Raw genomic sequence first — 27,603 nt, 5'->3', positions numbered from 1 at the left:
GGAAAACTGTAAAAAAAAAAAAAAAAAAAAAAAAGAATACGAAAAGGGACTCTGGCCGGTAAAATTAAAAAAAAAATGTGAATAAGTGCATGCATATTTTTCTGTGTTTACTGCATAAAATTCCGCCCTCTAGTTGTGAAAATGATAAAAACAAAATAAGATTACATTTAAAAGACGATTAAAATATAGCCTATTGTAAATTGCTGTTATAGAAAGGAAATTTCGGAATATGTAGTGACAGTTTATTGAATAAGGAAGTTATAGTATTAGGGAGAAATACTACACAAGAATCCTGTAAAAAGGGAGGTTTCATTGACTGGCAGATATACACAATGCACAAAACCTGTAAACCATCTCACAAGTACATGAATCCATACACAGGACGTATAAACTCTTCTGTACAGAAATCACACATTTCTAACTGGAAGTTTGGTTACTTGTAAGTTGTATTATCCTGATTACTAACAATCATAAAACATAATAATGATTTATAACAATAATTGTTTCATGAACAAAAATATTATAACACTAATTCATGATGTACAAAGTAGAAACTCATGTATAAACCTCATTTACAAATTGTTGACAAACTCAATAACAGTAAAATCTAAACATATAGTACAAGCAGCGATGATTATATTATTGAATTAATATCTAAAGCTTCATGATTTTACAAGGTGTTTAAAAAGAATGCTCACAACTTAAAGCTTAAATTCGAATAATTAATAAATCCTTAAATGTCACTTCGTTTCTTTCTGAATATTCTTTTTTTTTTATAGTTAAGCAGTGTTTTACAAACATAAGCTGTAATACAATATGTAATCCATACAAATAATTTTAGTACATTAGTATTAGAATATAATTGGGAAAGATTATTATATTCTTTCAAATTTTCCAATAATATTCTAATTTATGATTCATATGGAATAATCTCGAAATAAATTTTAGTGACAATATTGATTTTAAAATGGAAAATACAAGTAGGTATATTTTGTTATTAAACTGCACAAACTATACATCTTTGTTCTCCAAAGTTCGTATTTAAAACAGGTGAATTATTATACAGTATCCAGAACAATTTAAATGTTTTGGACTTATCAAGCTACTTATGAGTTTCTGGCAAATTTCAATTAACAAATTTGGAGACTTAGACGTTTCACATGCTTCATTCCATATCATTTCAGATCTAGATTCGTAAATATTGTAAATAAATATAAAAAAAGTCGACTACTGGTATGGAATTAAAAAGAATTACTTATTTCTATTGGCGGATATGTTTCTTGAGCTTCATGACTTTCTATCAGACACAGTCTCATGGTGTATGCGTCGATAGTAGCCTATGTCTTACTGGTGCGAAATCCATTTCTAGTTATAATAAACAAGAAACTATAACTGGCATTTCTTGAAATCTGAGTCTCTTCAGTTTGAAAATCGTTACCGGTACATTTTTTATAAATATTTTCCATGTTGACTAATGTCCGGCTGAATATAATAGAAATTTTCAGTTGGTATGGTATGAAGAAGATACCAGATTTTTTTCAACCAAAATGTAAACAGGGTTTAGGGTTCTACAGAGTCACATATAAAAGAGCTAATTTTGTAGCAAATTTAAAATATAATTTCAGTCAGTATTGTACTGGTCTATTAGCTTTTGATTATTAACACTAAAATCTGGTATCAGTACGTATACACGATTATGCTTACTGGTACACAAAATAATTTTAAATAAATGCATTACGACAGATTGCTAATTACTGCTTAATTAATTTCGTTTTACCATCTATAGCAGTCACCGTCAGATAGCACGATTCTGGACAGCAGGCACATTGTCCCTCCATGGGCAGCAGTGAGCAAGCAAAGGAGGGGAGGTTAAGTTGTGTAGAAATAATAGGAGTAACTGCAGCAACAACAAGTGTCATAGCTGTACGATGCCTGATCTTGATTCGTTCACTCAGTGTGGGCAAGTATCTGAACCCCTTTAGGGCACTGTAATGATGAAAGCTGATCTATAGTGACACTGGCTCCTTGTACAAATATTGTTTAATCTATGTGGACAGAGGAACGAAAAGAAAACAAGAATAAGTCACTTCAGATCTCACCTAAACAAATATTTTTAGATAAAGGGAATATATGGACATAGGCAATATTTATCGGAAAACAATTATGTCAACATCGGAAATTAAGAATTGAGAAAAGGTAAAGATTGGACTTGCACCATTGCTTTCTCTCTTTTTTACATCAACATCGAGAATTGTCAAAATATATAATAATCTTCAATGTAGTTTGGTATTTCAAGCAAACTAGTAATTATATGATTAATACTAATTACAATACCGGTAGGTACCATGTGGGCATTCATCTATAAACATCCTTGTAATCACATAAATTGTAGATGGGTTCGACTTATTTAAACTGTATTTTTAATATGAAGGAAAGGAAACTATGTTTATAGGAAACATTTCCTCAAATAGCTATTCATTTTCTCTTTCCATGTGAAATAATAAATTAGTATCAACATATTCCGATTGTGTATTGCTAAGTAAAGTAATGCGTTACAACAATTTTGTTTACAATACCAGTTGCTGTCCTCCACTTCAGTAGCTAGATAGAAATAACCTAATTTTAAAAATGTTCTAAGCTCTCATAGCACTCGAAATAAACAAATCCTATGAGTAGGCTACATAGGTATGTTAGAGAGATAAAGACAATTAGTCGAAATCTCACTACATAGACAGAAGTTCAATGATGGCAAATGCAAATCATTTGAGATTTGGGACGAAAAATGTGACTATAGCTTCCAATACCGGTATTTTGGTTTCTCCTGCCATATTCATGCTACTTCTATTACAGTCTTGTCAAATCATCGATTCATGGGCTCACAGTTTTATACTTTTTGTAGTTCAGAAGTGTCATAAAATAAAGAGCTACTATTGGTGTCACATGAGGTTCCAACTAATCTTTGGACTACTGACTAAACATACTCGTACATATTGGAAAAGTATTATATTAATTATTAAGAAAAAGCAGATAAGTTTCAACAAACTATAATATGTTGCTTGTAGGTACCTATTTGAACTATTTAGTATGAAAAGATTAGTTTTGCAAACTGTGTTGAAGTACCGTAACTAAAAATACATACTGGTACCATACGAATGAGTCATTTCAGTGATTTTCTTCGTTATTCAGTCCGAAAACTCCTGTTGCAAAAATTTTCATCCCTCAATACATATACGTTATAGTTCGAGTTTTGAAAGTGGAAGTGGTAAAGGAAGGCAACTAATATTGTATTTATAAACTGTATTGTGTACTAAAATAAGTAATTACCACTGCAATTAATATCCCTATGGGCAGTATAATGTGCGGATAGTACAGTATATTAAAGTTAACTGGAAAAATCAGTTCAATAGCCAGATTTACTAACCATAAAACAAGCACCAGCAATCAAGTTAAGTTTTACCTGTATTACTAATGACTGATTCTCATCCAAAAATGTTTCTGTGGAAGAATGATCCACATAACTACAATTTGAATGTAATAGGTAACTTTAAACAACTTAATAGATAAGAAATAAAAAACACATTCTAAACAAATTTTATGTTTTTATCTTTACAAATACATTATGATTTAAAAACGACTTCACTGTTTACTTACAGATTTTGATAGGTTGTTGTATATCAAATCATAAATGGATATAAAATTTTCAATCTTAGTCTGTTAGACTTTTACTTGGCTTGTATAAAAACTCCTTTACATTTATCAGACAAATGTTTATCCAATTTTATGATTAATACATAAACATCAAAACATGCAGTCTTAATTTCATAATTCATACTAAAAATGTATCAACAAGTTCATAAAATAAAGAAGAGAAACTTCCATATCCAGATGAACTGGGTGAAGCTACTCATGTTTCTTTGGCAAGTATACATATTTTCATTTGTTTACGAAATACATACTTTAAATACAAATGGTACTAGAAGTTAATAAATCTACGTAGAAAAAAATTTCGCCTCAGTCTATCAGGTATAGGAGCATTCTAATTAGAGCTTGATTATGATAAATTGGTGTATGTCAAAATAATATGATTTTAAAGATCCATTTCGTAAACATATGGTACTCTAATCTTATATGCACAACTCAAACTCTTTTACTTCACTAACCTAGTCCCTTTCACAAATTGTTCACTTAACCTATACAGGAATTTTATTTTTCACATTCTATGCTCTATATATTACACAATAGTCTCTTATGTTTCGTAGGGAAACGATGCATAGCATCAGAATCTAAACGTAGCTAAATAATCTAGTTTGAAAAGTCGATTTTTTATTATCTAGTACAGTATATCGCATTACGAGTAAGAGGGAAGTTAATGCCGCATATGTTAATACATGGCGATATTCACCATTCATCATATTCAATTTTACGTATTTCTAAATACTAAGTGTTTGGTTTTAACCAACATTAGTTAAATATTAACGATTGATTAAACATTAACCAGTGTCTGTTAACGGGTGCACAAGGAAAATATCCTATTTATGAAAACATAGTGGTGCATAAATCTCTGGTTAGTAATTAATCAAATGTTAAATTGTAAACAGAATTCTTTTGTCTACACAGTTTCATATAATTATAAGTCTCTGTTATAAATATAATTTCTTATTCATTAGATCATATATTGCACGAGTCATTTTTTCAACACTTCCTAATTACTGGGTTTCTGTTTATGTTACACATTAGGGATGTTCTACATGAGGTATTGGTCACTGCTCTGAAGACGATATTTGGACTGCTAGAAAGTTTTGAAAAGTACTGTTAAGACTTTCTAAAAGACAAATGTGTAGTTGGAGACTCTGGGAGAAATATACTTCATTAAATTTGTGGAAAGAACAATTAATTGCTGAAACAGCTTATAACCTACGAGAATTTAGAAGTATGGCCACAAATATCAGCCACTTAGCAGAAAATTCAAACTTTTTCATTTATTACTGAAAACAAAATCCGTACGTTAGCAACTTGACAGTGTATTGTTAAAAAATTACTAATGTATTAATAATGTTTATAGATATATTTCCTTCATATTTAATTGTATAGACAGAAATTACAAGTTGGTGATGGTAGCATAATTTTGTGTACTGGAGTTACACTAGTCATTAAATATGAGCAGCTCTTATCTCCATTTCAGTTTTTTATTATTATAAGCTTCAGATCGATTAGAAAATCTCTAAATTCTAGAAATGGATATCTAGAAATTGGTCCATTCTCAGGGATTGAACATTTTCACCCTAGTGTGAGAATTACATTTGCAGTACTGTATATAGTGTACAAAAAAATGTAATATAATTTAAGATAAACATAACAAATCCAATAACTACATTTAAAAGTGTTAAAGCCATCATTCATATAATTTTGGTTTTACTCTCTCTTTTCGTCCGAAAAGTATTTTTTATAGGGTGGAAGAGAACGAAGTTCAAAAAACTTCATTACACACATTAATTATATACGATTTAACTAAATCAAAATTATAGTAAAACATTGTAAAACTAATTAGTTACAATATTTCTCTAATAAATAATGTTTTGATTATGAGTACCAAATGAAAATAAATTTAAGAGTGAGCTAACATTGATGGTTTGATTTATACCATAAATAAACATTCTAACAATAAATGTATAAAAATATGGTGTCTGATGGCTTAATGTTCAGGCGTTTTAGGTTTCAGTTTTTTAAGACCAGTTACACAAATGGGTGCTTTTCGTTCTCTGTCTCAGATTCTTTTGGATGACACAGTACCTTCATATAAGCCATGACTGTTTATTCATAAATTGTTGCACATAACTAAAATCGCACTTCTCATTTCCTAATTTCACCAGTGTAGAATGAACTCTGAACTTAAAATAAGAATAATATTTAGGCTCCTTATTAATGAGAAATGAAAATCACAAAGAACTGATAATAAATGACCAATTCAATTATTTATCAAGTTCTTGGTTTAAGGCATCATGCCTAGGACTCACATTATAAAATGTGTGCTGGTTCAAGTCATCATGGGAAAGAACTTTTCTCATTCGATCAGTGTATCAGTATTGTGATGAATTTGGGGAGCTACGACAGATAGCGAAATCCTGTTTCGAAAGCAGCTGCAGGGATTATTGTGCTGACCATACAATACCTCCATTCTGGTTGGATGATCGTTCACCTCTACTGAGGCATGTGGATGTGAGGCTAGTCTGCCTGGGCCCTTCCTGGGCTGTCGTGCCACGGATTAATATAACTATTTACCAAATTCTCGTCGAAGTCATTCATAAAAATCAGTAACCATTTCTGTACATATATGAAATTTTGAACAATACCGTGTGGATTTTATGAAACCATAATCGAGAAATTAAAGCTGTGTGATATTTAATTTAAAACAAGATCTGTTCTTACATCTGAGTTAGAACAAAGTCACAGAAATCACATTAAATAGACTTAACTGGTACAGGTCATTATTTTGCATACACATAATACCGGTAGCCAAAATTATACAAAAACAGTTTAAGTTATATTATTCTCTTTGTAATAACTAAATAAACCTTCATGTAGTTATTGGATTTTGTACCGAGACACAAAATAAGTGTTAAAAAATTTCAACAACCTCAAGTTTTTTTATACAAAGTTAATGTTTCACTTATGAGGTCAAAGTTAATGTAAAATATTTTAAAGCGCGAGTGCACACTTAATTTCATAAAACATGTTGCAGCATCAGATTTTGTAATATACCAATACTCTTCCTCATCCATGGGAAAGGAATAAGTGACACTGTACTGGAGACAGGTACTCCAAACTTCCCAACAACTTCTGCTTCAGAGTGTCCATAAGGATTGCTAAATATACTTAAAATATGACAAAATTGCACTAGCACAAGATATATTGATTATGTAACTATATAGATATAGTTATTCTATTTAATTAAATCAAGTCACAGCTATTCTTTGGCTTGGATATCTCCTTATTGGAAATGTTATGTCTAAGGGAGACACTGCTAATGAATCACACATTTCATCTCATTTCGCACAGTAAGAAGCTAAAAGAACTCCTTAAATGACAACTATTATTACCGGTAAATTATTATTTGCCTAGAGATATATTAGACGATGGTTACGTATAACTCTTGTGTTATATGCAGTCAACGTATTGCAGGAAATATGCAACTTTGATTAATTTCTAAAACCACCGTTTCCCAAATCACTTTAATTTAAGATGGTATTTTAAAGGTTGCAATATTACTGACACTATCTCATTACTGCTTACTGTAATTAGACAAAAAAAAATAATAAAATAAAAATAAAACATATATATCCTGCCAAAAGCCAAAATGTTTTCATTTCGCATTGGAATATTCAATTTGCTATCCAGGCCCATTTTGAAAAGTATATTCTGAATTTCTATGTTCCAATATTCATTCAGTTTACATACAAAATGTGTTACACTGCTACTTTTTTAAACAATACATTTCTTAATGATAATTGATTGTTATAAAGTTGTTTGAAAGATAACATATTAAATTCACAAATAGCATGACACAATTTTATTATTAAAAGAGGTATTTTTGTTATAAACTGAGCATTTGATGTTATACAGCTGATTAATGGACGGATGGCCGGACAGATGGACTAACGGACGGAAACATGAAGAGACAACTTAATATCAGAAATAGTGCCAATAATATTTGCAAAACCTTTGAGATTCTTATTACCATATACATTATTATCAGCAATATGGCAGGATTTCATGTTCATCGTATAATAGATTTTCAATTTAAACGTGCCACAATTTATTCATGAACAAATTGTTAAGTACAGAAACAATTAACCACATTTCAATCCTTATTTAAGAAAGTTTTCTCTGTATTCATTTCTGTATGAGATGCATTGTAAATGTATACAAATCACAGGGGATTGATTACTGATCATTCATACATAAAATGATATGCCTCTAATAATTATTTTCTCTCATAGCATCTTATAATGTGCTTATATGTAAAACATAATATAAACTGTAAATATTATATCGAGGAATGATGGTTTTCTTATAAAAGATTCACTTTTAAATTTAAACCTGAGTTGCATTATGCTCTTCATCATCCACATTTTAAATTACCGGTACTTATTGGTACATCCTTCATAATAACTCAATTCAAAGAGCAGTAATTTAATATTATATGATTATTTAGCTCTATAAACATTTATTAATTTTGATATTTATAAACTAAAAATAGAGAAAAATAACAGACGAACAACCTTGATGTTTGTTTTTAATTTAACAGTATTTATTTCTACAATTTCTTTCCCGTAAAATAATGGTGTAAATGTTCAATTAATGTTAGTTTGAAACCATTGCCAACAACGTTTACACGTTACTTACTATACAAAACTGTATTAATACAAACGAAAAATCAACATCAATATCAAAATTATCATCGTTAATGAGGTCAATTACTTTACACATCTCAAGATTGGAAACCTTCAAAACATGATCCCTACCATTTTGAGATCTGAAATTTATTGTCTAAAAGACAATATAATAGTAAATACTCTATACATTACTGAAGGTTATATTAGTTTAGAAATTTAATGGTAACATCAAAAGTGGACTGTACAAATTACTATCACCATGCAGTAATGCTAATGTGGAAGAACTCGAGTAGTCTTTGAGAGAAATGAACGCACATAATCTTCATAATGTGGAAAGTATTTAAGAGTCTGCATGATTCTGGATACAAAAGTTGCTAAAGTGCTTTTAATTTTGCTGCCCTTTGCTTTAGGCTTTACTTGATGTTTTCTGTTAGATCTCCCGGTTAACCTGCATGAACAGTGATTATCAGGTTCATTTATCCTCTTCTACTGCTGTGTGTTATGATTTCTCTCACAGACTGTAATTACTAACACATTATTTATGTATCTTCAATACCGGTACTGTACTTTGTAAGAGAATGCTACTAAAAACGAACTATTTAGCAGAATAAATAATGAATCTAACTAAACATTTTATCATCTGCACAAGAACTACTGTTAGCTTTTCGATGGTATGTAGCTACTTATTACCGGTACTTTAGTAACAGATATTATGAAGTTACAATAACTGTGAAACAAATACCTTTTATCTTTGGCACTTGGACCTGAAGTAGAAATTTAATGTCTGGGAAGTACGGTACTTATACTATGTAACAACAAGAAAGCAACGGAAAAACTAGAAAATAATCTTCAGTAGTTTTACACAAACACCTAAAATTAATGGAAGTTTCATTGGCTATCATTTGCAATAAGATAATGATAATTTCAATTTAAATGAGTGTCCTGAAAGCCCGCATACTTCAAGATTTGTGCAACATACAGCATTTACAACGTCTTAAAAATTCTGACTAATCATTAGTCTGTAATTTTATATATTTCGAATCTGAAACTAGCTCAATTTAAGTTGGATTTTGTAATACAAATATGCGTATAAATTCATAAAGTTAGCTGCAAATTAAATTTTCACCCACTTTAATCTAACGATAGGTGTGACCAATGATTTGTTAAATTATATAAAAATAATAATTAATCTTACAATGTTATGTCGGCAAAGATACAAATTTTGTTCGTATAATTTATGCTCACATATAGATATATGTGCATTTCACACTTCCGATATGCATATGCAACATTTCGAATGTGTGTTAAAATATCAAATTTCAGTTCATTTCTTAAAGCAGTTTATTTTGTATTTTTCATTAATAAATGCAAACTGCAGTTGTGTGAAATTCTCGAGCCTGTTCAGTATCAAATAAAATACCTACATGAATCATAATTTGCCATATAAAAGTAAGATCATTGTCAAGACTGAAAAATGGCTGAAATAAGTAGGCCTACGCACGTCAATAGTACTATATCAGTACTCTTTTTCATTTTTAAACATTGCAACTAAAGGAAGTACTATACCAGTACTCTTTTTCATTTTTAAACATTGCAACTAAAGGAAGTACTATACCAGTACTCTTTTTCATTTTTAAACATTGCAACTAAAGGAAATTACTGGTACGTATTTTTAAAAATTACATTGAATGAATGAGAATAAATGCGCACAAATGTGCATAAGGTGACTTAATTAGTCTGAGCAAAACTTATTAAGCGATGAACGTCTTTCAGTGCACTTTTCAACGTGGTATCGTTTCACAAATTGAAAGCTGTTCGACAATATGAGAAGAAACTGGAAAGGCTAAAAGCAAAAATGAGAATCCTATATGAAGAAGAAATAGAAAAAAAATGAAGAGTGCAAAGGAAGATAATAAACAATTGCAAGAAATGTGTCGTCTCTACAAAGATAAGATTATCAGTCATGAAAATGAAATGCGTCATTTGAATTCTCAGATTTGGGAAATTGGAGATAAATTGCTGATGACAGAGAAAGAGGAGAGAAAATGAGAAGAGGAACTATCGAAGCTGTCATTTTTTCAGATTGCAGGAAAGAAGGAGGTCTCAGAGAAACTTGAGGTTTTAAGCACACTAGAACAAGGCAGGAGAACTGGCTCTTCTAGAGATGTGAGCACACTGAATGTGATTGATGAGTCTGTTATGTATGTTCGAAAGCGAAAGAGTATTCACAAATCTGTTCCTTCAGGCATGAGTGTGATGTTTGATCCTGAAGACGAAGGTGAAGTTTAAAATTACATTAGTTATTCAAATTCCAAAATGGTTAAAACATTACCATTCAACAGGTGAAATATGAAAAAAGTTCAGAATTATACTCATATCATATGCGTAATCTGTTATTGTATATATATTTTTAAAGTAATTACAACTTAATACAATTTTACAGATGTAAACATATTGGTGCTCGACATGCGGATAATAAAGACTAAGGGGACAGGGAGATAGAATTGTCTGCTTTCATAACCTTGGTATGAAATTACTGCAAATTACTGTCAAAATGGAGAATACTGGTAGTACTTATTGGTAATATAATATAGGAATCATTCTCTGAATTACATTCAATATTAAGATGGATAACGTACGGTTACTCATATCCTTCAGTTGTAACAAGAGGTTTGTCCAAACTTATAAAAAAAATCGTTTTGATTTAAGTATTTTGTATTCAGATTTAAATTTAATATAAGGGATACCCCTGAAATAAGAAAGTTTTAGAATGTTAACTTTCATCCATTATACCGTGAAATTCTTTTGCAAGTTTTGTTTGCTAGATAATAATCTGAGATACAGTATCTATTTAAATTTCTAAGGAAAATTACTGCACAATTGCACAAATTTCTGTTGATTAATCTTATGTAGGGTAAATTATGGATAGAAACACAGAACATTCTATGGTTAAAACGGATTCATTTGTTCTGATATGAATATATCTTACCTACAGACATTTCTATTTATCTTCCTACTTTATGGCCATAGTGGAGTAAGTTAAGTATTCTTGTATCTTTTGGGCTTTTAATTTTCATTCATACTCTTGCTCTGACTATTAATTTTCACGATCTATTTAAATGTAGTTTCCTCAGTCATAAAGATTTGCAAGTCGTGTTTATTCTATTCACGATCTATTTAAAATGTAGTTTCCTCAATCATAAAGATTTGCAAGTCATGTTTATTTTATCTCTTGCAGTTCCATTCAATTCTAAGGTAAGTTTTATCATTATGTGCCTCGTTTTACTTAGTAAATAATGCAATTGATATGGTAGGTAATATAATACCACAGTTAACAACAGTAATCCTAAGAAGGTATTTGAATGGGCTCCATTTGGTACAGGGAACAGATAAAGATCCAAAATCACATGAATGCAAGAAATAGAAGGTATAATGAGAGGGAACAGGATGGAAGATCGAGAAAAGTGGAGAAAATCAATAAAAGTATAATGTTAGTTCAGGAAACGGGAAATTAATTTTAAACAAGCTGAGATAAATATATAAAATCCTGTAATTATAATTAAAATAAAGAAATATTGAAAATGTGACTTCTGCCCTTTGTATGTGCAACTGTAGCCTAAACATTTTCACACACAATTAAAGTTCAATGGCATATGAATTATTACTATTATAAATGTACACATTTTAAATTTATTTAATTTTACGTGGTTATTGATGCTGAAAAACTACCTACTGTTCTTTCTTCAATAGATAACACTAAAAAGTGCAATTTCATTTATTTTAATGCGATTTTCCACATATTATTGACAACAGGATTTCATATTTAAAGAGTTGTGAACAGCCGAAGAGAATGTTCAAGTCAAATTTGTAACAAATTATTGTTTATCTAAAAACTTTAAAATAGTTTTTTAATGTTAGATTCAGACACTGTAATATTCTTGTAAACCAATTCATATGTATTACATATGAATGGAACATTTTTCGAAGTTCCAGTACTATGGTTGTATAGAGATGGACAGATAGATGGACGGACAAATAGGCAGAAGGATGGAAATTTAAAAGTCACTTCTTGAAATATTTGATGCCATCGAATTATTTACCTTAACACGTAGGCTTACCATACATTAATTTTTGCAGCATCACAATTCCTCCTTTGGGAGCGAAATTTGGAAAACAAAAATGGAAACAAGGAGATTAAGTAAATTAAAAAAAATATATATTATAACTGGTTTCAACATCCTTATGATAGAATAATCTGGAATTTTATTTAAAATAATAACAGATATGGTATACTTTTATAATACAGTAACTAGTTTGCTCTTATAGGTTTATTTATAACAAAATATGTTTCATTACGGTACAAATATTTTTATTTGCAAGTACCTGAGAAGAACTCGAGTAAATGTCACACTCAGAAAGATGGTTGAAAATATTAATTTTAATTAATGACAAGTGAAAGAAAATGACAGTAGAATTTCCTGTCATTATTTCGGGAAGATAATAGTGCAGTAACTAGAACACACTTTGTGGAGTCATGGAGTTGTTTTCTTAATATTTTTTGACGAAGATAGAGGATAAGGATAATAATCTGCAGTAAATTATCAAGAACAGAAATCATTATGAAAATATTACATTCCATTAGGTAGGTTATATATTGCATTAAATACTGAGAAAAATATGGCAAATTCATGATGAATAATATTAAAAGATATTTCTTAATCTTATGAATACCGTATGTATAGTCATATATTAAATGCAGTTATGTGCAGCTAATCTCAAATAAACGTATAACAAAATGTTTATGGAAATGAATTATTTCCTAACATTTTAATTAAAAAATAAGAATATATTCAATGCTATTAATTTACGTCTATTTTTAAATTACGTCCTTTGCGATGAATACAATTTCGATATATGAAACATGTACAAAATTAGGGACTTGCAATTTCGGAAATATGAACTTATACACAATTTTTACAACATAATATTTAAAGTAAGAGCTGAGAATATCTCTTATTTATTCTTGCGATTGGTTTCTTGGAAGTATTTTATCTTCTGCTACTCTAAATCTTCTTCAGGATGGACAACTTTTAGTTTTTCAAGATCTGGAAGAACGGCGAATTCTTAAACACTGGAGGCAATGGTATTTTGTGACAGCAGACTTATCCTGGTGCCATGGATCGGAGAACCACGTTGAATATTTTTTAATCTCTGATGGCAGCAATCAAATCGGTACTTTCATATTGATTAACACTTTTACACCACTTCACGTTCACTGCTTTGGAGCGGTGTAGTATGAAAGCAGTAGCTAGAGCAACTGTTCGATCACAGGGTGCAACAGACACATGTGCTCTGCCCCTCGAATTGGCAGTCTATTCACCGTGTAGTGATGAATCATCTCTGGTATGTTATCAAATGGTTTGCTGAACTGCCCTAGAATGAACTTCCCAGTTTCAGGACACTGTTGGATCCGCATGTGCATGAAGCCTCGGGCACTCCTGAAAATCAAACAACAAAATGAGTCTACATCTGAAATACGGCAACCAGAAAGAAGGGAAGAAGGTTTGTTATAAAGTTTTCTGTACTAAACTGTCATTTATGTTTAAACAAAGAGTCTCCAAGAACAATTATTAACATTTACTTTTTGATTTAGCAATATTTGAATGTCTAAGACACATATAAATTATTTTATAAAACTGTAAGGAAGATTATAGACTTCTAACTGTATTATTAATTAAGAGAAAATACAACCACAATGAATGTATGAAGTTCTTTTTATATTTATTTGCTTATAATGCAAAAAAAAAGTGCTCAATTAGATTATTTGAAATTCAAATGCTATTTCAATCAATTATGATCCTAATATACAATTACTGCAGATTACGGTGATATAATGCCAGGTAATCTACGGCGAATCCTCGGTCTCACCTTATCTCACTTCATCTCGCCAAAAAATTGTAATCTTGTAATATTTTGACTTGTTTCAGATCTTAAAGCTTCATAGCTAAATGAAATAGAATGAAATAAAAAAAAATAAGATTCAGTAGTAAGATGATGATGATGACAACAATAATAATAATAATAATAATAATAATAATAATAATAATAATAATACAGAATTATATAGAGTTAACACAACAATGATTTATCACAAGTTGTATCTGTAGACTGCATATTGGTATTATACTCGTAGTGTGACATGTTTCCGTAGGATAAAATTCTGCAGAAAGGAAGAAACTCACACAACACTGGAACTGAAAATTACAATTTTATTATGTTTCAATATCAATAACAATTCTTCACATTTAATTAAATCAATCTAATTAAAAAAAACTTCAAAATATATATGGTTAGACAGGAGAAATGTTAAATGATTCTCTGGTGTTCGTAATTTTGTGAGTTGGTTCCTTTCTGAAGAATTTCACCCAATTAAAGAAAATCGTTTAATGGTAAATAAAGAATTAAAATTGACAATTGGGAACATGAGAATAGGAATGGATACTGTCTTATTTTGAATCCTCCTTTGAATTCTCATTTTCCATTTTTACTTACAAATATGGCCTTTAGAGAATCTGGAGGTTTATTGCCGCCCTCACATAAACACGCCATCGATCCCTATCCTGAGCAAGATTAATTCAGTCCCTACCATCATACCCCACCTCCCTCATATCCATTTTAATATGTCCTCCCATCTACGTTTCGGCCTCTCCAAAAGTATTTTTCTATCAGGTCTCCAACTAATACTTTATACGTATTTCTGGATTCATCCATACGTGCTACATGCCTTGCCCAACTTAAATATCTGGATTTAATGTTCCTAATTGTGTTGAGTGAAGAATAAAATGCGTGCAGTTCAGAGTTATGTAACTTTCTCCATTCTTCTGTCACTTCATCCCTCTTAGCCCCAAATATTCTCCTAAGCACGTTATTCTCGAACACTCTTAACTTTTGTTCCTCTATCAAAGTGAGAGTCCAAGTTTCACAACCATACAGAACAGCCGGTAATATAACTGTTTTATACAATATAAAATATATAGCCTAGGCCTACGTATATTATGAATTTAAAATCTGTCCCAGAGCTTTTACACGAAATAAACAAAGCCTTCAATCTCATACACAATAAGCGACAGCACGTGGTGATGAAAAATGGAGAAGATGATGGAGACTGGTGATACAAATATTGTTGCATAGAATATCAAAGAAAACCTTAATACATACTTTGTTTACACAGAGTTCGCGGTCATATTCTTTTGACACACGTATCGTCGTTGTAATTCTATTTGTCATTCTGTAACGTTTGTGGTATACTTTTACTCCTTTAGTGCCTTATTTCTGCAGTTAAAATACAATTTATTTGAACTACGTAAATAAGAACTATGAACGGAATTCAACCACTACAGTAAAAATAATTTAATATTGTTTACTTCTTGAACAAATTTCCTAACTGAAATTTTTATTCAGTTTTATTATTTTAATCAGTCATTTAACGGCTCTGTATAAGCTCCGAGGTTGTTTAGCGTCGGTGGAGTTGGCATATGACGAGATGAATTCGAAGATTCGCCATAGAATCAGCTGACGTTCGCCTTAGAGTTTAAGAAATGAGTCAAAGCGGGATTCGAACCCATACCTAGGCACAGTCTTGGAGCACGTTTATTTTTTTTAACCATAGATCACACCAGTATCCAAATTTTGTTACTAACTATAAAATATTGATTGGTTTAAAAATTAATATCATCTCACAGATTCGTCAGAGAAGAAAATAAGATATCGGTCTATTTCTCCATCATGCATGTTATTTACAACCTATTCAGAACTATTTTTTGGATCGCTAGGTTGTAGCTTCATACATAATTGTGTATGGTTAGATTTTTAACAACTTTATAGCTCTATGCCCGGAAAAACTAGAAATTCCGGTTGTTAAAGAGGTCGCCTAATGGATTTTTAGAGAAATTTTCCATGTGTTTGCCCATATTATCCATTTCTTCCATCAAGACTTTTTTGTACGGTTATATATAATACTTCCAGACTCTCCAAATTTAAGTAGGCCTACTAATTTACAAATTGTTTCACGACATATCGGAAAGTCTTTCTACATAGTCTCTGAACTTAGTGAATGGACTCTGTAGATATGTAAGAATGGTATGTATATAAACACCTAAAAACCTAAACCCAGCTTAAAGAAATACTGCAATCTGAATACACACATGCTTGTTACAATGGTTGAATGACTCAGGCTCACTGAGAACTCGGTGTACATGTGTGATGTAGTTTGACCTTCATGTGTCAGGAACTACTGTCATGCAATGTTCTAACATGAGAGGGGATGATATTAGAAACTTCGCCTACTCCATAGGCATCCAACAATACGTGGGAGTGAAGCATGTAAACTAAAATAACCGAGTTCGTTAAAATCGGTAGGAGGACTTATGTTCGGTTAATATTTGCCAAGTCTCTGTAGAACCGAAGCTCCCTTTGCGTTGGGTCACTGGCTGAGAAGAATCTGCCTACTGAAAAATGCACTGGAAGGAATGGTGAACGGGAGAAGAGTTCGGGGTAGAAGAAGATATCAGATGATAGACGACATTAAGATATATGGATCGTATGTGCGGAGACAAAGAAAAAGACAGAAAATAAGAAAGACTGGAGAATGATGGGTTTGCTGTGAAAGACTTGCCCTTGGGCAGAAAAATATGAATTATTGAATGAATTTACCTGGCAATAGTACATAGTATAACTTCTTTCACTATTCTAGCAAGAGCAAGTAGTAGTCCTGTATTCATGTGCTGTCAGAACTACATTCAAAAACAGGTACCAGTGGTACAGAAATGTTGTTTCTCCGTTTGTCTATTTCAACATGGAGAATATTAACCACACTTACACTGGTGCAGAAGTAATAATATGTTACTTATTACTCATTACTACAGATATAATTAATTAAATTATACTATATTTTCAAAAATCAAGTTATATCTTCTCTTAAAAATGTAAAAAAAAAAAAAAAAAAATGACTCGCTGGTCGCTAGTCTTCAATCCAGATGAAATTTGTGGTGGAAAAAGTAAACGTTGCAAAAAAATTTTCTCGGAGTACTCGCTTTTCACTCTTTCATTCCATCCCTGCTCATTTTCATGTCTTCTTCAATAATTAAAAGTAGACTGGGATGAAGTCTTAGAGATAGTACGAGTCTCTGCAGGTACACGTCTGGGGATGGGATCGGGTTCTATCAGTGCTGAGATAGGATGGTCCGCCTGTCAGCATCGGATTCTCGAATTCCACGAAGGCCACCTGTCGGATTGGAACAATAACACACATTGAGCCAATCTAAACGTAAGTACATGGATTTATTCCTGATCCAGCACACAAGAAGCCAGCCATTCAGCCAGTTTTATAATGTCATTGTGAATGCAGTCAACGAATGGCTACTCTGCCTGTATCCCCTTTCTTTCTATACTCCACACAGCTTCGTAAGTTTACATCTTCTGCCAAAAGTTCTGGGCAGAGTATAATATATCATTTCTGATATTTACTTACTTGAGAGACAATGAGTAATCTTGGCGAGTTGACTCACTGTTTCGGACTAGGTAACTTCCTTCTTTTAGTAGTCTTAACACATTCTCTGCTTCGACCCTTGTGATGGCCCCATGGTACCATCTGTAAAAAGATCAGTTATTTTACCGTTTGAATCGTACAATTTATAAACCACAAGAATGATTTCTGTGCCTGCCTTAAATTATTGCAGGAAGTGAAGTGCAGAACATGACGTATCTCCTAAATTTATTAAATTTTTAACACAGCAATGCGCTGTAGTCTGTTGGTACTGTGAAAGCAAACATGATATGCAATAGATTCTCATTTCTATGGAATCCAACGGAGTAAAGGTTTGAAAATATTTGGAACAAACTGCAGTTGCGCATTTCATTTCTCGAAAGTTAATATATAGGCCTATATATGAGAGAGAGAGAGAGCAGAATGAAACAATGGAAAAAAGTATCAATAACTAAGAAATTTCCATAGCATCCACAAGAAAGCAGAAACAAAATTCATATTACTAAAGGAAAAAACATTAGCAACACACCCTTGTGTATTATTCGCATTCAAAGAGTAAATTGCAGTACTTTCATTCTGGTCAGTTGAAAAAGATTATAAGTACGAAATATAAAAGTATTGAATGTCTTTATGAAAAGAATACATTTCCTAGTTAAGCAGTGGTTTTGCTGAAATTTGATGTTCGTTTTAAAACATTCATATTTTCACTCGTTTATTCTGATACAGCAATCGCACTTGTAGCTGCTGTCATACTTAAGTCATACTCACTTCCACCCCCTGGCGAAGGTACGTCCTAGTGACAAAGCATAGAGAACAGCTGATCTGTTATTCTCTAGACTACTTCAGTACACGTCAACTGAGGAAACTAGTATGTAGGCCTATCTTAATTTCTGTTATAGAGCTTTCCCTAAACGAATTGGCTGATATAATTCTCATTTATGGTAAAATCCATCGAAATTATACTGTCACGCTCCTAGACTGTCCGTTACCCGCTGTGTTCGAGGAACATCTATGCCCACCGTTGTTCCAATATCTTCACGTCATTGTCTTGAAGACTCTGAATATCTTAGTGCTCGTATTTTAAAAGTTAATTTGAGTAACGAAGTGAAATGATGAGCGCAATTGTATTACAGGTGGAGCTGGTTTACACTTCATTAGTAGTTTGCAGCAATTTGGTCCTAGGCTCGTAGATCAAGTACCTATGGGGTGGAAGGTCATGTATTCAAGTCCCCGTTGGTAGCAGTGTTTTTCTCGTTGCCCTGGGGAATACTGTCTCCTATAAAATTGAGTGCAGAGTCCTTCCCGAGGATAAAAGACGGTCGGAGTGTGGTGCTGACTACACCATCTCATTCCAGTGCCGAGGTTATGAAAGCATGAAGCTCTACCTCCATGCCTCTCATGCGCCTTCATGGTAGTTTGCAATTAACAGATAATGTTCCAGGAAGGTAGTAAATGCGAAGATTAGTATAAATTACGAAGTGCCAAGTTGCTTATATGCTTATAGCCTATTCTTCTTCTGACAAGAGCATCGTTATTAACTTATTAGATTAACTGAGACTCAACAAACATTTCAAAGTGCGCAGAAACCGGTGATACTGGAGTGGGGATTAAGTCATATGTCATGAAACTCTTGAAGAGTAAGGGTCTGCTCCTGTGAAGTACGGTTTACTCTAGACAGTGTAATAGGTATAGCATTGTTGTATTCGTACCACGTTAGCGTATTTCAGGTCAACCTTAATGTGTGAATTGGCCCATCTCTCTGTCACATCTCTCGTTTATCAGTTAGTAGGCGTGAAAAGTATGATGTCATGTGCTAAGCAGCAACGGAAGCACTATGTTTAGTCTGTTGTCACCCTATAGCGCGTTTGTCTTCCATCCAGTCGACCCGGGTAGATCGTAATGGAATTTGTGGTGGTCAAAGCCAACCTTGCAGAGGAGTTTTGTTGGGGTGCTCACGTGTATCTCTATTATTCTACAAATACACACAACCTTCGCCTCATGTACCTATCATCTGCAATAGTAAAAATAGGCTGAAGTGAAGTCTTGGTGATAAAACCGATTTCCGATACTCGGATGAGACCTGGTTCTATCAGAGCTGAGGAAAGATGGCCCACCTGTCAGCATGAAATTCACGAATGCCATCCAGGCCACCTGTCGGGCTTGGACAATAATTGTATATAGGCGCACAATGGGCCAAAGCAAGCCTAAATGCAAGGTTCCGTTCAGGGTCAAGCCCTTGAGAGGTCAAGCCAAGCAAACGCCGTGTTCTGTTCAAATCTCCCATATTTTAACATATCACAAAACATGAAGTAGGAGAACTGGGGAAATGAAACTGCGCGAAATACAAGTGTTAACTCAAAGAAATTAATCAACATTTATCAATAAATCTCTACATGTGACTTATTAGTGGCAGTGAATTAATACCTTAGCATGTTCTTTCCAAAATGCCCACTGCTACCGTAGCAATAACACTGCAGATGCGGTGTCGTAGAGCTGGGGTGTCAGGCACTTCAGACGCATGTACACGACTCTTAACATATGTTCACAAAAAATCCAGTGCAGTAATATCAGGCGAACGTGGTGGCTACGAAATGTATCCGTTACATCCAATACAGCGACCTGGAAATATGTTACTGAGAGATTCTCTAACCTGCAGACTCCACTGTGGGGAGCCTAATTCTGTTGAAAGTATGCGTTGGGCTGCAGATCAGCTATTTGGAAATACACGAACTCAAGGTACACGGCATCAATTATTGTTGTTTTAGAAAAAGAACGGCCCGATAATCCTGTCCTTCATCAAACCACATCAGGCGTTCAGTTTCGAGCCATCTAGAATGTGTTCGTATTGGACATGTGGATTCTGCGAGCCCCAAATCCGAACATTTACTTACCCCTGCCGCTCCAGCGGTAACTGCACGTCTATAGAGTCCCCGCGGGCTGATATGAAAGAAGAGCCTCCGAGATTCAAGGACAAGCCAAGTCTCTGTTTCGGAGACGATGTAGCCTCTAGATTCAGCGTCAGGCTCGGCCTGCTGGGAGCTGCTGAAACACAATAAAGCAGATTTTAACTCATAGGCGATGGCAATTTCCACATCTCCGACTAGAAACAAAAAGCGATCTAACAAGGACTACTCGTATATCATTAAAGGAAATCAGAAATATATCTTTCTCTTTTATTGAACGTTTTATCTTACTGATCTTAAAATTTCCTAATTAATTTTATTACATATCACAGCTACAATTAAAATATAAGTAATAATTTCAATCAACCTAAAATAACTATTTAAGTGTTTTAACTTTAGAAAATAATTTTGAGTGGCCAACACAAACTCTCTGGGTAGCGTTTGTAGCAACAACAGGTTAATATTAAAACACTGGTTTTCGGTACTAATTAAAATTATGAATTATTTATTAATAATAGAATAAATGGCGATCTTACTCGTGTTAATTATGTAAACATGTGCGGCTTACAGCTGTTTCGGTGCTATTCGACACCATCCTCAGAGCCTACTAGATCTCGGCGCTATCTCAACTTCGCTGCCTGTTGTGTGGCTGCGTTCGTGTGACGAAGAGTTGTGTCAAATAGTGTGTGTTCTGAAATTTATCTGTGTGTTGAGAATTTGATTGGGGTATGTTTTAGTGTGTCTGTATATTTCATGTTGTTCTAGTGTGTTGAGTTTTTGGTTTTTGGGTTGTATGTGTAGGATTTCCATGTCTGTATTTATGTTATTGTATGTGTGGTTAGCATTAGTTATGTGTTCGGCATATGAAATATACAGACACAATAAAACACACTCCAATCAAATTCTCAACACACAGATCAATTTCAGAACACACACACTATTTGACACAACTCTTCATCACACGAACGCACCCACACAACAGGCAGCGAAGTTGAGATAGCGCCGAGATCTAGTAGGCTCTGAGGATGGTGTCGAATAGCACCGAAACAGCTGTAAGCCGCACATGCTTACATAATTAACACGAGTAAGATCGCCATTTAATCAATTATTTATATTCAAATGTTAACAGTAGAGTACGAAAGATTCAATTATTTATTAATCAAATGTCCACAGTAGAAAATAAAAGATGTAAGGACAAATGAATGAAATGTATAAACAATTGAATACTCTTCCAAATTTAAGTATCATAATCTAGGGATGGCATTTGAAATTCAAAGGCAGGGTTGGGGGGTGAAATCTAAAATGAAATTAACAATGATTTTGAATGTGCCTCTCAATATGTACATTGACGTATTTTTTGTTTGAATTATTTATTTAGACTGGAAAGTTTTGAAATGGGCGCAGGTATATCTTTTGTTAATGAAGTGGTTTTACATAACTTTAATAACTTTTTGTCAGAATATTTTGCATTACAATCAAAATGTGATTTAAAATTATACTTCAAGAAACTCACTGTTGTTTTCCTTACTCCATTGAGAAATCTATTTCTATTGGAATACAGTATTAATATCAACATCCGGTATCGTACGTTAAACATTTATAAATAACTGTATTGAGATTTCGACCAGCATTCTGAACCCGACTCTTTCGTCTGTAAGGAATGTAGGGCACAGCTTACTGGGCGAAAGCACTGAGGGGAAAAAGAGGAAGTAAAAAAATATCCTGACGCAGACTCGAAGCTAATTTTAAGTGCAAATAAAATTATTCTTTGAGCTTTTCACTGTTTTACTTTAAAAATAATAGGTGCTTGAAGGGAATTTACATGATCGTAAAAATGAGCGCTAACTTGAATGCCTATTACCGTACGTAGTCTACTCGAAAAAATATTTCTCAAAGGCTACTTCTTGTATGAGATTTGAGGTCTTCGGTAGCTTAAGGTTAATAAGTTGTGATTCAACCATACGGCGAAATGGAATCCAGCACATGATTAAACTTCAATATATGGCTTGTATATTTTTAGTACTATTTCAGAAACAATAGGCCAATCATCTTTGAAAAACAAAGTGAAAGTATGGTAAGAAATTGCAACACCCAGAGGTGCAATTTCATGCAAAATGGAGCGGAGTTGCAAGTCACATCGTGGGTGTCAGACTCTGCTATCCGAGTGACTGATCACCTGCTTACAAGGCGAAACTTGCTCTTGAGCCCGACACATTGACACGGCAGACAGGGGTCGTCGGGGCGAGAAAGTGACGAGCAGACGGCGATAAGATTGTCGAAAACCGACAATACATCGATCATTGGCTGAAGGGGAAGGGGTTCAGACGTCAAACAATTCTTTGTGCGTTGATCCATGACACAAATGGAATACTCGTATGCAGAAGAAACACAGGCTTCTTCACAAACACGTAATCACTTGCAGGCCCCTTCATTTTACCACATGTTCAATTACTTCAATTTTTTTTACAACGATTACTATTTTACTACTTTAGTTTCTTACAGCGATCCAAAATTTTATAAGTTCGAATATTTGATGGGGTGGTCAATCAATTAGAGCATTATCGGCAATTTGAAATAAGGGATGTCTAATGCGTATGGATTGAATCATTAATTTATTTGTCGTAAAGGTTTTTAGAAATATTTGTAATTTTATTACTGTATATGCCAAAAGTGCCTTAAATCGTTATAAATTCAATTATTAAGAACTATTATAGGCTACCATCTACAGTATAATTTTGCAGATATTCTCATAAATACTTCTTATTCACAGTTATTACATTAGTACATTATGCAACGAGCCTATAATGGTGGTAATTAAGACGCGAGTATGTTTATGAAACGAGCGGAAGCGAGTTTCATACGAGCGTCTTAATTACCATTATAGGCAAGTTTCATACGACTCTTTATGCTCGACCATATTTCTAACTTGAAATTATTCATAAGTATTCATGTAATTCTTATCTGACTGGGGAGCGGAACTGACCTATGCAATATCTCGTAAATTGTGAGACGTGCGCAGACGCGAAAGTATTGATTTTTTCCGAGGAACAAATGTCATTGACCTTGATATAATCTAGAGAATAAAATGAACATTAATCTTGATATAACCTTGAAATTTATTTAGACATTGAAAAACGAAATGACAAATTGAATTTATTTGAATATTATTTACAATTAACGCTAATTATTATAGTAACAGAACATAACCTTCTGCGACAGTATTGGATTTCCAGCCTCCGTGACGTTTCGCTAGTTGTCTTTCGATTGCATATTTGAGAATAATCGATACTTGCGCTTTCATATTGCTACAATGGTGTTTTCTGATTGGTGGAACACCTGAACTTTAATGAATAGGTGTACTTTAATGAGGTCCATTAAAGGGCTGCTACCAGGTGTATAATTACTACATTTCGGCATGGTCGAGCATAAAATATAAATTATAACTTAAAACACAACTTAAAAACTACTTAAAATAAATGCTAGTGTTATTTCATTTTACGTTTTATTGTAACATTTAATTACTTTTCAGTAATTCTTTCTATAATTAAATGCAGTTAAAGACTTAAAGTGCCTGCAAATCAAGTTACTGAAGACCTATATTAGGTGATACGGAAGCGAACTTGGATTCGAAATTCGGATCTGAAAGTAGTAAAAAGAAAACATGTTTTCTTATTAGTTCTTTCCAAGGCAATAAAAATGTCGTCTTTGTAAGTTAATTTTCGATTATGTCGTAAATTTCTTTGATCGACATGTCGCGTGTTCTTAGCTCACAGCCTGAATACATTATGGAAATGCAACGTCTATTTCAGAGCCCTCTCTTCGAGATGAACATATTTCTTAAGAAATGCTCATACGTACGAGGTCAGTTAGAGGCAATGCTCGAGATTTGGTATCCCTACGAATCTCACTTGAATTGTCATTACACGAAAGCCTTGGTTATCATTTTGCTATTAGTTACCATCACTTCGTTGTAAGGTGCTCCAGAGTGTGACGGGTATTCCCTGGTGTACAATTCGTAACTTCTTGACTTTATCGGATTGGCGAGAAAATAGGGGAACAAGAAAGAAACTCTAGACGCAGCTGTCAAGTTCGGTTCGTGTTTCTCCTGGCGTCGTCTCTAATAAACTATAATTATATTTTTTTTGTAATATATGTCCAAACTTCCAAAAGCCATACTTCTTCCACTTAACTTGTTAAAGGCATATTGATAACTTTCTTGTAAGAGTGGAGAACAGTTTTCGTACGTCTACAGTATATAGGCTATGTACTATACATACCTACGCATTCAAAATTAAATCGTAGACGCTGGGAAATGAAAATCCCACAAACAGGCCATATGCCTATAATTAATATTAATCTATAGGGGTTCAGTTTCTGCCCTTTCTTTGTAGTGCTACCAGCAAGGTCATGTATAACGTGTAGGCGTTCAATTTCTTTATTTTCTTTGTAATATTATGAGCAAGGTCATGGCGTAATAATGCCAGAGGCAGTCACAATCTTAAAAAGCGGAAGCAACTTTTACGACAATATGAAGAAGTCATATAATAAATTGTAATTTGCACCTTTTCATTTGGAACTAACAGTGAAACCCTTCATGTCTTTTTAGACGTCAGTTTAGAAAGTTAGCTGGATACAATTGCAATTACGGGCACTGCAAATGAGGCCATTGAGAAACAATGAGGCAGTGATATTATGATAGTAATAAAGTGTAATTATGACAGGAAACCCGAAATGCAGTACTTGGGGAACATCTACATTTCAGCCACCACTTCGTGCACCAAATCTGACAGACTCTGGAATTAATTTGAATATCATATTAATGTTTTGTTTCAGATAAGTTGAATTGAATATTAAAGTATTTATTTGTTATGTAATTTTCAGTCTACAACTTATCAAACTTCATATGCAATGAAGAATTAATATTCTGTCATCTCGTGTTACGAGAGTATTATCATGAATGCTTTCGACTTATAGTAAGTCATCTTCAGGTAGGTTTATCACATACACGTGTGTGTGTGTGTGTATAACATAAAAATTAAACACAGGTGACAAACAATGCAGAAATGTAAATACACTTGTACATATTTGTATTTATTTTATTGGGTTATTTTACGACGCTGTATCAACATCTAGGTTATTTAGCGTCTGAATGAAATAAAGGTGATAATGCGGGTGAAATGAGTCTGGGGTCCAGTACCGAAAGTTACCCAGCATTTGCTCGTATTGGATTGAGGGAAAACCCCGGAAAAAACCTCAACCAGGTAACTTGCCCCGACCGGGATTCGAACCCGGCCACCTGGTTTCGCGGCCAGACGCGCTGACCGTTACTCCACAGATGTGGACTTGTACATACTGTTATTGAGAAATGTGTGATACCATTCTTTACATTAAGTTGTATTATTATAATATAATAATATGCCTAGTACTTACTCATGGCTTTTAAAGAACCCAGAGGTTCATTACCGCCCTCACATAAGCCCGCCATCGGTCCCTATCCTGTGCAAGATTAATCTAGTCTCTATCATATTCCACCTCCCTCAAATCCATTTTAATATTATCCTCCCATCCACGACTCGGCCTTTCCAAAGGTCTATTTCCCTCCGGCCTTCCCAAGTAACACTCTATATGCATTTCTGGATTCGCCCATACGTTCTACATGTTCTGCCCATCTCAAACGTCTGGATTTAATGTTCCTAATTATGTCAGGTGAAGAATACAATGCGTACAGTTCTGCGTTGTGTAACTTTCTCCATTCTCCTTTAACTTCATCGCTGCTGTTACATCTGGTTTCCAATCCTGCAGCCGCTGTAAAATTTGTCTTTGTTTTAACGTTCAGAGTCTGCCAAAATAAATGTTAAAAACTGCCTCCTGAAAATTTCTCTCAGTACTTTCATTGTCAGCAAATACGAGCGCAAATTGACTGGCATATTGCAATGCTACGGAAAGAAAAGAAATATTTAACGGTGAATTTTTGTACCTCTTTGTCTTACTTCACAAAAGGATACATTCAACCCTGAAGCAATCTGGAGTGCGCTCCAAGGAGTGGAAATAAATGGCCGCAGGCCAATCACTCCCCCATAATATTTCGCTCTTTTGATAATTCTCTTCTAAAAAAAAAAGAAGAAAAAAAGAGAGAGAATACGAAGAAAAAATGAAAAAAAAAAACATGGCATTGTAGGTGAAGGGAGATGGAGGGGAGGAGGGAAGAAAGTTGAACAAAGGATTGGAAAGCAACTGGAGCATTCATCAGCGATCGCCTGAAATCATATTCACAGTTGAGTCACGTTACCATTGCATGGGCTTCCCTGCTAGAACGAGAGAAACCCCGTGCAGGGACTGCCAGAATTTGCATAGCGGCATAAAAAGCAAGAAACTCACAAGAAGATGGTGGAATTTGTGAGGGCTGCAGATAATGCACAGATAGGTTTCCATCCTCCTCTGAAGAATGTTGTAACCACGACTTTCAAAATGTAGTCTTACAGTTGTGTCGCACAAGCTTTGTAACTAACCTGATCACGGTTTTCAAGAGGAAAGGTGGAGACGTGAAAGAAGCTGGAGAACTTCAGAGGATATCGAGGAATCATTTCACGACATTAGGGCTCACATAATTCCTTGCCTTTGTCGATAAAAATTTCTTATGGTAACAAACGACGAGATAAACATGTGAATTAAAAGAAATCATTTTCATATTTTCAAACCATAATAGAGAGAAGAAGCCTGACATCGTGCAGAAAATCATAACCCTAAAGTATGTACACGATAT

At 33.5% G+C, this 27,603-nt stretch overlaps 1 protein-coding gene across 1 annotated transcript in view; it reads right to left on the bottom strand.

Annotated features, from left to right (window-relative positions):
• Positions 1 to 290: 290 nt before the first annotated feature.
• The window catches only part of hwt (heavyweight), a 275,487-nt gene continuing 248,174 nt past the window's right edge, over positions 291 to 27,603 (bottom strand). Inside the window, exons 5-7 of the mRNA XM_069834175.1 lie at positions 20,829 to 20,976; positions 17,923 to 18,042; positions 291 to 13,891 (exon numbers count right to left, since the gene is read on the bottom strand). Of these exons, the coding sequence (XP_069690276.1) occupies positions 13,702 to 13,891; positions 17,923 to 18,042; positions 20,829 to 20,976 (458 nt within the window). The 3' untranslated portion in view covers positions 291 to 13,701. The remainder of the gene's footprint in view (positions 13,892 to 17,922; positions 18,043 to 20,828; positions 20,977 to 27,603) is intronic.

Source organism: Periplaneta americana, chromosome 9 (assembly GCF_040183065.1).
Source record: "Periplaneta americana isolate PAMFEO1 chromosome 9, P.americana_PAMFEO1_priV1, whole genome shotgun sequence".
In the NCBI taxonomy this organism is placed as follows: Eukaryota; Metazoa; Arthropoda; class Insecta; order Blattodea; family Blattidae; genus Periplaneta; species Periplaneta americana.
This window is presented reverse-complemented; position numbering and strand designations above follow the sequence as displayed.